At 33.7% G+C, this 13,680-nt stretch overlaps 1 protein-coding gene across 1 annotated transcript; it reads left to right on the top strand.

The window, feature by feature from the left end:
* Positions 1–4,157: 4,157 nt before the first annotated feature.
* Positions 4,158–12,465, top strand: LOC142222429 (cytochrome P450 CYP12A2-like). Its single transcript, XM_075292572.1, has 5 exons — positions 4,158–4,331; positions 4,397–4,791; positions 11,019–11,135; positions 11,191–11,641; positions 11,835–12,465. The coding sequence occupies exons 1-5, from the start codon at positions 4,266–4,268 to the stop codon at positions 12,429–12,431; spliced, it is 1,626 nt and encodes a 541-aa protein (XP_075148687.1). The 5' UTR covers positions 4,158–4,265; the 3' UTR covers positions 12,432–12,465.
* The last annotated feature ends 1,215 nt before the right edge of the window (positions 12,466–13,680 follow it).

Below are 13,680 nucleotides of genomic sequence, written 5' to 3'. Positions count from 1 at the left end.
CCTTTTAAATGAAAGTTATTAATATTTTATCGGTAGTTTAGAAAAAGGTTATTAAGAACATTTAGGAAAATATGTTGAAATTGAAAGTGCATTGAAATTTTTATTATTCAATGTAAAAAATTAATATTCAATTCCAGATGAATTTGGAAAATTTTTGTTATATCTCAGCGTATAGTTTATTTATAAATTGGTAAGTATTTTTTAATATGACTTTCTTTTAAAAATAATATTTTGTATGTATATTATTATTTGTTAATTAATTATTTTTTTTTTTTTTTGGAAACCAGTTTAATGTTTTTCTTTGTTGTAAAAGCAATATTTAATTTCAGAGCAACTCCAGATGGATTCGAACAAATTTAAAAAATAGAGAATTGGTAAGTTTTCTTTTAAAAATTGGCTTTATTTCAACTAGAATATTTTCGTTTTTGTGACCTTTTTATCATCAAAATTACATGTTTTTAATACCTTATTTTAGTATTTCTTTAATCAATTTTTTTGGAAACCAATGTAATAAATTTTAATGTAAAAACTAATATGTAATTTCAGAATAACCCCTTAAAAATTTGGACAAATTTTTAGTACACCTTTGCCTGTAATTTAATAGTGAATTGGTAAGGATTCTTTAACTTTCTTTTAACCCTGGACAGTCATCCTTATTTTTTGTACATTAACGTCATCTTTCGTCATTTTGACTACAGCTGATTTCATCGTGAGCGAAAAAATGAACCAAACTTGAATTTATTTTCTTATTCAATTTGGTTTTAAGTAGTATAAAACAACAATTCATAAAACGGTCGAATTAGTAAACTTAAATTTACCATTTCGCAATAGATTAAAATGCATTTTAAATCGAAAATGAAATTACGTGTCGTCATTTTGACGAATGATGACTGTCTAGGGTAATCAAGAATATTTGGTTTTTTATGCATATTATTATTTTTTTCATTAGATTTTTTGAAAACCTATTTAATAATTTTATTTAATGTAAAAAATAAATATTTAATTTCAGAGTAACTCAAATAAATTTGGACAACTTTTTATATTCCCCTCAGCGTACAATTAAATAGAGAATTGGTAAGTTTTATATTAAAACTTTGGTTTTCTTTCAACTAGAATATGTATTTTATTATATCCTTCACATCGATAACAACACAGTTTTATGAGTTTATATAGAATACTTCATTATTTCTCTAATTGTTTCAGGTGCAAATTTTATGAGATACGTTTTCCAAAAAAAAGTTGAATTCCTTACACCATTTGATAAAATGCCCCCAAATATGGTAAGTTACAAACTAAAATGAAAAATGAAAAATTATTCATTACATGGTGTTAATTTTTAACAATTTTCATTATTGTTTCCATTTTTTCCAGCAAGATATGTGAAAAAATACCTACGATGAATAAAAAAAGGATAAGTCAAAACGTCCAAACAGCGAGTTCAAATGAACTACTCTCTGTTCCACGTGGTCATAATTTTTATTCACAAAAAAACATTGTATTAAGAACTTTCATCATAAGTTTTTATAATAAAGTACTTTTGCTTAAAGAAAGTTTAATTTAATGTATGAACATTTTCATAATAGTAAAACGGTTTGTTGTTCCTTTAATTATTTAATTTCTCTGTACTGTGGAATGATTGATTTAAAAATAGTTTAGTCGTCGACATTTTAAAGAGACTGTTAACCAATTTTTATTATCGGGTTTCCCACAAAATAAGCACGTAAACCAAAATAATACTGACTTTTTAACTTGGTAGGGGTATATAAATCTTATGGTGTTGTAAAAATGAACTAAAATACAATGTTATAGATTAACTAAAATGTAAGAGAATTATAAACTAGACAAGTTGAAAAAAATCTTAAGGGCTAAATCATGGTCAATATTACTACAGTTTAGTTCATTTTGCAATGGAAAAGGGTTCACTGTTTTTTCAGTGTATAGGTAAGTCTACAAATAATAACGAATCGATATTGACTTTTGCACGGTACGTGGAGAGCCAGAATTGAAATATGGGGGTCATTTATATGGGGGCTACAATTATGAACTTGATATGGACCAATTTTTGTGTGATTGGGGATCGATTTATCTGAGGGCTATATATAACTATAGACCGATATGGACCTAGTTAGGCATGGTTGTTAACGGCCATATACTACCACAATGTACCAAATTACAACTGACTAAAACCAAATCTCGGGATCGGCTTATATGGGGATCGGCTTATGGATCGATGTGGACCAATTTTTACATGTTTATTAGAGACCATATACTAACACCATGTACCAAATTTCAGCTGGATCGGATGAAATTTGCTTCTCTTACACCGAAAGAATTCCCTTCGTTAATTTTACGAAGAATTCTTCATTAACTATTCTTCATGAATTCTTCATTAAAATAACGAAATTTTCATTCATTTTCGTAAATTTTACGAAGAACATTTTACGAATATACGAAACTTCTACGAAACATTCTACATTAACTTTTCTTCGTAAAAAGTTCGTACTTTTAATGAAACTTTCTTCACATTTCATGAATTTTGTGAAGAAGTTTTTACGAATATTTTACGAAACATTCTGCGTTAAAATTTCTTCATAAAAAGTACGAAACATTTTCTTTGAAATAACGAAGAAGTTTCATTGAAGTTGTAAAATTTCCGTTCGCGGCATTAAATTGTCTTTTATAATGTGCTTGAGTGTATTCCTTTATTCTATTTTTTTATGCAAGTCTATGCTACTTCTCATTTGGGTAATAGCGCGCTATGAATAAAAGTGAAGCAATAAAACTAAAAATTATTCAAAAACTTAAGATGTAAAGTAGTGATGTCATTTTTCACACTTGCAACTACAACCAAATGCACTTTCGACTATAAATTTTTTTCTAAAAGTTCGAACATTTTCAGAAAAAAGTACGAAATTTTTTCATAAAAAGTACGAAGATTCTTCATAAAAAGTACGAATTTTTTTCTTACAAACTACGAAAATTTTGGAAGAACTTTTCTTCGTAAAAAGTACGAAATATTCGTACTTTTAATGAAAAGTTTCTTTGGTTGTAAAACAATGACAAATTTCGTACTTTTAACGAAATTTTTCGTTCTTTTTACGAAGAAAATTCTTTCGGTGTAGAGGCTCCGCAAGCCAAATCTGGGGATCGTTTTATATGGGGGTTATATATAATTATGGACCGATATGGACCAATTCCTGCATGGTTGTTAGAGACCATATACTAACACCATGTTCCAAATTTCAACCCGATCGGATGAAATTTGCTTCTATTAGAAGCTCCGCAAGCCAAATCTGGGGATCGGTTGATATGGGGGCTATATATAGTTATGAACCGATGTGGACCAATTTTACCAAAAACCATGTACCAAATTTCAGCCGGATCGGATGAAATTTGCTTCTCTTTGATGCTCCGCAAGCCAAATCTGGGGATCGGCTTATATGGGGGCTATATATAATTATGGGCCGATGTGGACCAATTTTTGCATGGTTGTTAGAGACCATATACTTACACCATGAACCAAATTTCAGCCGGATCGGATGAAATTTGCTTCTCTTAGAGGATCCGTTTATTTGGGGGCTATACGTAAAAGTGGACCGCTATGGCCCATTTGCAATACCATCCGACCTACATCAATGACTACTACTTGTGCCAAGTTTCAAGTCGATAGCTTGTTTCGTTCGGAAATTAGCGTGATTTCAACAGACGGACGGACATGCTTAGGTCGACTCAGAATTTCACCACGACCCAGAATATATATACTTTATTGGGTCTTAGAGCAATATTTCGATGTGTTACAAACGGAATGACAAAGTTAATATACCCCCATCCTATTGTGAAGGATAGAAAAAGAATGTATTAAAATAAATTATATTACATTAAATTTGCCTCAACCAACCCCTTGAACATATTAGATAAGAAAAATTTGATGGATTTTTGTAAAGTGTAAGATTCGCGAATCGCCAAAAAACAAAAAGATTGGAAACAAAACAGAACATATAAACTGAGTAAAGCTGTTATGCATCTGCTTTCGCTCAAACATTCTTTCTAAGAATGATAGAGAACAAAAATGAAAGCTTTTTTGATAAAAGAGAGCGAAACAGATGGAACAAATTATGGAAACTCAATCATATTTCTCTATTATCAATGTTTGACTACTGAATTATTAGATCAGTGGTCGAGTATAGTCTTCTGTTAATGACTCGTTAAACGCATACGCAATAAGAATTTAAATTCGATACAAAAAAAAAGACAACGAAACAACTATGAACCAATGCCGAAAATATTTCCCTGGTGGGATAGATCAACTCCACAAAATAAAACTGATTCAAGTAAATTAATGTGTATATGCCTCTAATGATATTTTCTTGACTAAAGTCTTCATTACTCTTCATAGTTACGCTTATTTGCAAATGCTTCAACATCTTCATCGCCAGATTCTGAACGACAAAGCTCATTCGAACAAGAATGGCAAACTGTCAAACCCTATTCAGAGATACCTACTATGGGACTTTTTAAAATGATGAGGAATTTTTTACCGGGAGGAAAATTTGCCAAACTAGATATAGGTGATATGGTTATGGCCATGAAATCGGAATTGGGTCCAATATGCAAACTTAAAGGCGCTTTGGGACGACCAGATTCAGTGTTTTCACACAATCCTCAAGATATCGAAAAACTTTTGCACAATCAAGGAGTTTGGCCATTTCGCCCGGGTTCTGAGGGTTTGAGCTATCATCGTAGTGTTCATCGTGGTGATTTTTTTCAAGGTGTCGAGGGTCTTATAGCATCGTAAGTATAGCAACTAGTGTTTTCCACTTTTTTTTACAAAGGGTTCTCCAACACGAAGGTGTTATTTTCAATAACACGCCATTTCAGTAGCTGGCACTTTTGATGCTTCAGTTTTTTCGACATTAAATAGACAATAGGAAACTACGTAATTACTAAAAATAGAACAATACCGTGCAATTATTAAAACTCACTATTAAAATAACGATAATCAATGTGAGCGAAACTAAATTCGGATATGAATATTCGTTTTGGTGCCATATATGTTATATATGAAAATCTGAGTTATATACACTGAAAAATATATTTACGTGATATTAAGATTTATACACTACTAAGGACAAGTTTCTTTAAAATAATGATATTTTAATTAAACGAAAGTTTATAATCTTTGCTTCAAAAATTTTTTTCACTAAATTTAGGACACACACTTTGAAAATTTGCGTCCCTTCGTTAATGTCGCATGTCTTTAAACTAAGGCAAATTTTCCTTAAAGTAAAGAAACACATTTTTGATTTAAAGAAATCATCCTTAAATTTACTGAAATATTGAATCTGTAGATTTAAGATAAAAACGCTTCAAATATAAGCTCAGACTTATTTTGAGGATTTAACATCTTTGGTTTAAGGTTTTTTGGAATTAAGAAAATATTTTTTACTTCGAAGAATCCGTCATAATATCGATTTTTAAACATGGCATTTGCTTGTACGTGAATAGCTTTATTAATTTACCGGAAAAATAGAATGAAAATTCGATAAATGGGATCTGTATCCTAATTTTAATTTTATAGATTCTAGATTTTAAAGCCAGATAGGTTACAAAAAATTTCCTTATTTCCTTATTTTAAAGAACTCGCATCTTTGGCTCGGAATTAATACCAAAATCCTTAAAGGAAGGTCAAAATCTTTGGATCCAAGTAAACTTTTTTTTGAGTGTACGAATACAAAAAAAAATAATTAAAAATTGAAATAAAGAAACCGTGTTTTTTTCATTTTAATGTAGCTATTTAAATTATGTTTCGGTGGAATTGATTTCGATATGAGGGAATATACATTCGTATATGAATGTTCGTGCACCTATATTCAAAAAAAAATTACTTGGATCCTAAGATTTTGACTTTCCATTAAATACAGTTTTTAGGGAGTTATTTGTATTTAAATCTAGGCTCTATACACACGGACGAAAAAAGACTGTTCATATGTTTGGGTTGAAAAATTATATGTTTGGAACTCAAACTTTTAACACAATATTTTTAAGTGCAAGCATATATAATGTTCATAAACTAGCATAACATGTTTGCGACATATATGTTAAAATGTTAGAACATATTATCTTTGGGACATAAAATGTTTGTAAATATAATATGCTTAGATGCAAACATATATTAATTTGGAAATAGCCTATAAACATATATGTGTTTAAAAAGAGAGACCTAGAGAGTATGCTGCAAGTAAAATAATGGAAGTAGCCAATTGGCGCCTTAAAAATATATCCGCACAAAGAAAATTTCATTAACATTTTTTACTACCAGTGTATGCCCTAAGGTGAAACACAATATGTTTGAACAATACAAACTATATTTTGTTTGGACCAATCCTGAAAATATATATGCTTGAAGCAAAATGTGTTTGGGGTATATGTTACAGAAGTGATTTTTTTGAGGATGCAACTAAAATTAGGATAGATATCTGATCTATTGAATTTTAATTCTCTTTTTCCATATAATAACAAAGCTATTCATGTGCAAATAAATGTCAGTTTAAATATCCAAATTATAACTTCAATGTAAAAATGTTTTCTTAATTTTAGAAAAAAAACTTTAAACTTTAAAAGATGCAAAATCCTTAACATAAATCTTAGCCTATTTTTTTTTTTTCTTTAATCCAAACATTCAATATCTCAGTTAATTTAAAGATTATTTCTTTAAATCAAAAATGTTTAACTTTGCTTTAAGGACAATTTTCCTCAATTCAAAGATATGCGACAGTTACAAAGGGACACGAATTTCAAAGAATGTGGAAATTTGTAAAGCAAGGATTATAAACATTCTTTTAATTAAGATTTCTTTAGTTTAAAGATATTTGTCTTTAATATAGTGCAAATTGCGGGACCTACAATTTAGCTTCCATAATATTTCATATTAGGTCCATATTGTTTTCAGTGTATGTGTAAAAAATTAATACAAATAATTTGTGATGTATAAACCTCCATTGAAATTGACTTAAATGGGTCAAACGGGAACATATCGAAACTATTGTTTGGTATAATATCCTTTTGCCAAAAATCTTCTGAATCGCAGTAATGCAGTAAATACGAAACAAAGGAAAATATGTCCGCTACACTAATAGAAAAAATTACGTTCCATAGACGTGAACGAACGGTGACAAAATGAAACGAAAACGTTCACAAAAAATCAAAACGGAATATTCACAATTTCGTCCTCGGGCGTTCACGATTTCACAAACGGCATTCGTTTTTCTTTGGCCATGAAAAGTCTTAAAATAATGGTTAGATGTTATTATGACAACTCCCTCGGTGGTACAATGTGCTAAGGCTACTGTTAACGCGTATGCTGCAGAAAACACAGGTTCGAGTAACGCTAGAGGAAATCTTTTTTTAATTTTGTTTATAAATTCGTAACCATAACGTTTTCAGATCAAGAACGCTGGTTGTTGTTTTTGACAACGCATGGTGTCATTTTATCGTTGTCAGATTGACACCGCCTGTTCACAGTTTGACACCACATGTGTGTTGATTCACCTTCATGAACGAATCGTTTTGAAATGAGCACGCCGTGCATGATTTTTTTTCTATGTATGGCTCAATGGGAAAAGTTGAGCATTTAGTCTTCTATTCGATGGTAAAAACGAATATTGGAAAATGAGTTTGACCTAACAGGTTGGCTGATAAGTCCCCGGTCTGAAACATAGATGGCTTCGCTAGTATTGAATGCATATTATTTTTATATAGTACCAACCTTCAAATGATTTGTGTCAAAATTTGACGTCTGTAAGTCAATTAGTTTGTGAGATAGTGTCTTTTGTAAAGCAACTTTTGTTATTGTGAAAAAAAATGAAAAAAAAGAATTTCGTGTTTTGATAAAATACTGTTTTCTGAAGGGGAAAAAGCACGGTGGAAGAAAAAACTTGGCTTGATAATGAGTTTCCGGACTCTGCCCCAGGGAAATCAACAATAAATGATTGGTATGCAAAATTCAAGCGTGGTGAAATGAGTACGGAGGACGGTGAACGCAGTGGACGCCCGAAAGAGGGGGTTACCGACGAAAACATCAAAAAATCCACAAAATGATTTTGAATGAGCGTAAAATGAAGTTGATCGATATAACAGAGGCCTTAAAGATATCAAAGGAACGTGTTGGTCTATGCATTCATCAATATTTGGATATGCGGAAGCTCTGTGCAAAATGGATGCCGCGCGAGCTCACATTTGACCAAAAACAACAACGTGTTGATGATTCTGAGCGGTGTTTGCAGCTGTTAACTTGTAATACACCCGAGTTTTTCCGTCGATATATGACAATGGATGAAACATGGCTCCATCACTACACTTCTGAGTCCAATCGACAGTCGGCTGAATGGACAGTGACCGGTGAACCGTCTCCGAAGCGTGGAAAGACTCAAAAGTCCGCTGGCAAAGTAATGGCCTCTGTTTTTGGGATGCGCATAGAATAATTTTTATCGATTATCTTGAGAAGGGAAAAACCATCAACAGTGACTATTATATGGCGTTATTGGAGCGTTTGAAGTAGAAATCGCGGCAAAACGGCCCCATATGAAGAAGAAACAAGTAAGGAAAGTCTAAAGTCGGGCGGGACCGACTATATTATACCCTGCACCACTTTGTAAATCTAAATTTTCGATACCATATCACATCCGTCAAATGTGTTGGGAGCTGAATATATAGAGGTTTGTCCCAAATACATACATTTAGATATCACTCGATCTGGACAGAATTTGATAGACTTCTACGAATTCTACAGACTCAAAATTTAAGTCGGCTAATGCAATAAGGTGAAACACAATGATAGTAAAAAAATATGGGAAAGATTTAAATATGAAGCAATTTTAAGGAAACTTCACAAACTTTCATTTATGATTTATCGCTCGATATATATGTATTAGAAGTAGAGGAAAATTAGAGTAATTTTTACAACTTTTCGACTAAACAGAGGCGATTTTAAAAGGGAAATGTTCGTATTTTGACCATTTTTGTCGAAATCAGAAAAACATATATATGGGAGCTATACCTAAATCTGAACCGATTTCAACCAAATTTGGCACACATAGCAACAATGCTTATTATACTCCGTGTGCAAAATTTCAACTAAATCGCAGTAAAAAATTGGCCTCTGTGGTCATATGAGTGTAAATCGGGCGAAAGCTATATATGGGAGATATATCTAAATCTGAACCGATTTCAATCAAATTTGGCACACTTGACTATACTACTAATTGTACTTCTAGTGCAAAATTTCAACCAAATTGGGCCAAAACTCTGGCTTCTAGGACCATATTAGTCAATATCGGGCGAAAGCTATATATGGGAGCTATATCTAAATCTGAACCGATTTCAATAAAATTTAGCACACTTGACTACACCACTAATTGTACTCCGTGTGTAAAATTTCAACCAAATTGGGCCTAAACTCTGGCTTCTAAGACCATATTAGTCAATATCGGGCGAAAGATATATATGGGAGCTATATCTAAATCTGAACCGATTTCAATCAAATTTTGCACACTTAACTATACTATCAATTGTACTCCTCGTGCAAAATTTCAAGCAAATCGGGATAAAACTCTGGCTTCTGCATCCATATAAGTGCATATCGGGCGAAAGATATATATGGGAGCTATATCTAAATCTGAACCGATTTCTTTCTAAATCAATAGGGTTCTATTCTGACCCAAAACAGGAACATGTGCCAAATTTGAAGTCGATTGGACTTAAACTGCGACCTAGACTTTGATCACAAAAATGTGTTCACAGACAGACGGACGGACGGACAGACGGACATGGTTATATCGACTCAGGGAACCACCCCGAGCATTATTGCCAAAGACACCATGTGTGTATCTCGTCTCCTTCTGGGTGTTACAAACATATGCACTAACTTATAATACCCTGTTCCACAGTGTGGCGCAGGGTATAAAAAGTGTTGTTCCACCAAGACAACGCACCGTGCCACAAGTCATTGAGAACGATGGCAAAAATTCATGAATTGGGCTTCGAATTGCTTCCCCACCCACCGTATTCTCCAGATCTGGCCCGCAGCGATTTTTTCTTGTTCTCAGACCTCAAAAGGATGCTCGCGAGGAAAAAATTTGGCTGCAATGACGATGCAATGATCGCCGAAATTGAGGCCTATTTTGAGGAATACTACCAAAATGGTATCAAAAATTGGGTCGTTATAATCGTGGTATCGCTCTTGAAGGGAACTATGTTGAATAATAAAAACGAATTTTGACAAAAAAAAAATGTGTTTTTCTTTGTTAGACCGGGGACTTATCAGCCAACCTGTTAAAACAAAATATTATGCGGTGTTCCATGAAAAACGATAGGCATCCATTTTTTATATGTGGACGATAGATCATTTAGTCCATTATCATATGGTAAAAACGGATAAGAAGGTTGCCATTTACATATCGGGATTAGAGGACAAAACTAAATATTAATCATCTAAAATCGCTTTATTGTTTTTCAAACTTTCGCCATTAAGATCAATAAACTTTTGCATGCGTTTGAACCAATTGTTGAAGCACTTTTGCCACTCTGTTTAAGGCGCTTCTTAAGGTGCCTCTCGCGATAGGTCACATGACGATGTTGCAATATCATTTGGCGCACGACGTCAATAGTTTCCGGAAAAACAACTGATTTTGGACGACCTTCCCGAAATTCGTCATGATTGAATTCGCCATACCATCGATAAATACTGGTCCTTGACGGAGTTTCATCGCCAAGGCAACCGTAGATGTCCTCTACTGAGAGGTTACACTGTAATACAAAACGTTTTGCCGTTTCACAGAAAATTCGTTATATTTATGAATTTGTGTTTTTTGGTTCAATGATAACGACACATCTTTTTTTATTTATTTATTTGAATGATATGTAAGGCTAGTACAAGAAATTTTTCTTATCAATGACAGTAATATTACGTAGCTTTTTCTACCAAAGTAGGATAAACATAAAGTAATTCTCACTTTTTCCAGCAACGGAGAGCAATGGGGAACATTCAGATCAACTGTTAATCCAATTCTACTACAACCCAAGAATGTGCAATTGTATCTTCAGAAAATATCAACAGTCAACAAGGAACTTCTTAATAGGTAATGTCTACCGGAGCTCTTGAACTGCCTTTGCTACTACTTTTGCATATTCTAGAATAATTGAGATCCGTGACCCCTCCAGCAATGAGGTTCCCGCCAATTTCGAAGAAGAATTAAACCTATGGGCCTTAGAATCAATTTCCATAGTAGCACTTGACAAGAAACTTGGTCTTATGTCTGAAGCTCGTGATAATGCTGAAGCAAAAAAAATATTCAAGTTACTCACAGAACTCTTTACACTTTCCGTGGATATTGAATTTAAACCACCCATATGGAAATATTATAAAACGAAAACATTTAAGAAACTAATGGTAGTATTGGATGAGATGACAGATATAATTAAGAAATATGTGGACGAAGCCATCGAGCGCATTGAGGCGAATAGCCGGCAAGGAATAGCCGAGAAACCCGAAAGCGAACAGAGTGTTTTAGAGAAATTGATTAAAATCGACAAAAAGATAGCAACTGTAATGGCCATGGATATGCTAATGGCTGGAGTGGATACGGTAGGGTTGAAAAATAAATAATATCATATGATACCTCGTTCACATTACACTTCCAAAATCTACGTTAACTAGATTTCAACTGTCGTTTGCCCTATAAAAAGGGGGATTTCAAATCTACTTTTAGTAGATTTCGAGCGTCATGTGAATGAGCTATGAAATTATTAAATAATTATATGTTAACTTTTAATTTCAGACCACCTCTGCTTTAACTGCCATTTTATTGTGCCTAGCCAAAAATCCTGAAAAGCAAGCCAAATTGCGTGAAGAAGTTATGCGGTTATTGCTTAATAAAAACTCCGAGATTGACGAGATAGCTTTTAAAAATTTACCTTATTTAAGAGCTTGCATTAAAGAAGCCCTACGAATAGAACCTTTGGGTTTTGGTGGTGGCCGTGTCACTTTAAATGATATGGTCTTAAGTGGTTATCAGGTACCACGTGGAACAATGGTGCTTGTGGTTAATAAATCAATGCTTACCAGTGATGAATTTTATCCACGAGCAAAGGAATTTTTACCTGAACGTTGGCTTAGATCCGATACCCAAGGCACAGGAGAATGTCTACAAGCCATAAAACCTCGCAATCCTTTTGTCTATTTTCCTTTTGGCTTTGGAGTACGATCTTGTATTGGCCGCCGAATTGTGGAGATGGAATTGGAAGTGGCTATTGCTCGATTGATTCGCAATTTCCACATTGAATTTAATTATCCCTCAGATAATGCATTTAAAACTTTATTGATTAGAGTCCCCAATATTCCGTTGAAATTTAAATTTACTAATGTTGAAAAATAAAGTTACACTAAAAAAAAAAAACAAATGAACCCTATATGACACTAAAGCCAATTTAATGTTTTAAGAAAGTTTCCTAGACTTTAAAAAGGGAAACAACTTATACACAAATGAAGCATGTACTATATTCGTGTCTCCCATAAAATTGTTCGTAATTTCTTAAAATTTGTAAAATTCGTTTTTATTATTCAACATAGTTCCCTTCAAGAGCGATACAACTATTATAACGAACCTTCCAATTTTTTGAGACCATTTTGGTAGTACTCCTTCGGTTTTGCCTCAAAATAGGCCTCAGTTTCGGCGATCACCTCTTCATTGCAGCCAAATTTTTTCCCTGCGAGCATCCTTTTGAGGTCTGAGAACAAGAAAAAGTCGCTGGGGGCCAGATCTGGAGAATACGGTGGGTGGGGAAGCAATTCGAAGCCCAATTCATGAATTTTTGCCATCGTTCTCAATGACTTGGGGCACGGTGCGTTGTCTTGGTGGAACAATACTTTTTTTTCTTCATATGGGGCCGTTTTGCCGCGATTTCTACCTTCAAACGCTCCAATAACGCCATATAATAGTCACTGTTGATGGTTTTTCCCTTCTCAAGATAATCGATAAAAATTATTCTATGCGCATCCCAAAAAACATATGCCATTACTTTGCCAGCGGACTTTTGAGTCTTTCCACGCTTCGGAGACGGTTCACCGGTCGCTGTCCACTCAGCCGACTGTCGATTGGACTCAGGAGTGTAGTGATGAAGCCATGTTTCATCCATTCTCACATATCGACGGAAAAACTCGGGTGTATTACGAGTTAACAGCTGCAAACACCGCTCAGAATCATCAACACGTTGTTGTTTTTGGTCAAATGTGAGCTCGCGCGGCACCCATTTTGCACAGAGATTCCGCATATCCAAATATTGATGAATGATATGACCAACACGTTCCTTTAACGATAGCTTTAAGGCCTCTGCTATCTTGATCAACTTCATTTTACGGTCATTCAAAATCATTTTGTGGATTTTTTTGATGTTTTCGTCAGTAACCACCTCTTTCGGGCGTCCACTGCGTTCACCGTCCTCCGTGTTCATCTCACCACGCTTGAATTTTGCATATTCTCCAGATCTGGCCCCCAGCGACTTTTTCTTGTTCTCATACCTCAAAAGGATGCTCGCAGGGAAAACATTTGGCTGCAATGAAGAGGTGATCGCCGAAACTGAGGCCTATTTTGAGGCAAAACCGAAGTACTACCAAAATGGTATCAA

Source organism: Haematobia irritans, chromosome 1, assembly GCF_050003625.1.
Source record: "Haematobia irritans isolate KBUSLIRL chromosome 1, ASM5000362v1, whole genome shotgun sequence".
Taxonomy (NCBI): domain Eukaryota; kingdom Metazoa; phylum Arthropoda; class Insecta; order Diptera; family Muscidae; genus Haematobia; species Haematobia irritans.
The sequence above is the reverse complement of the archived record's forward strand: the minus strand, read 5'-3'. Positions and strand labels throughout refer to the sequence as shown.

Bases quoted from the DNA above. Each gene is read 5' to 3' on its own strand.
- LOC142222429 (XM_075292572.1), top strand. From the start codon at position 4,266: ATGAACCAATGCCGAAAATATTTCCCTGGTGGGATAGATCAACTCCAC. The intron at 4,332-4,396 runs GTAAATTAATGT...TACTCTTCATAG, and splicing joins ACAAAATAAAACTGATTCAA to TTACGCTTATTTGCAAATGC. The intron at 11,642-11,834 runs GTAGGGTTGAAA...TTTTAATTTCAG, and splicing joins TAATGGCTGGAGTGGATACG to ACCACCTCTGCTTTAACTGC.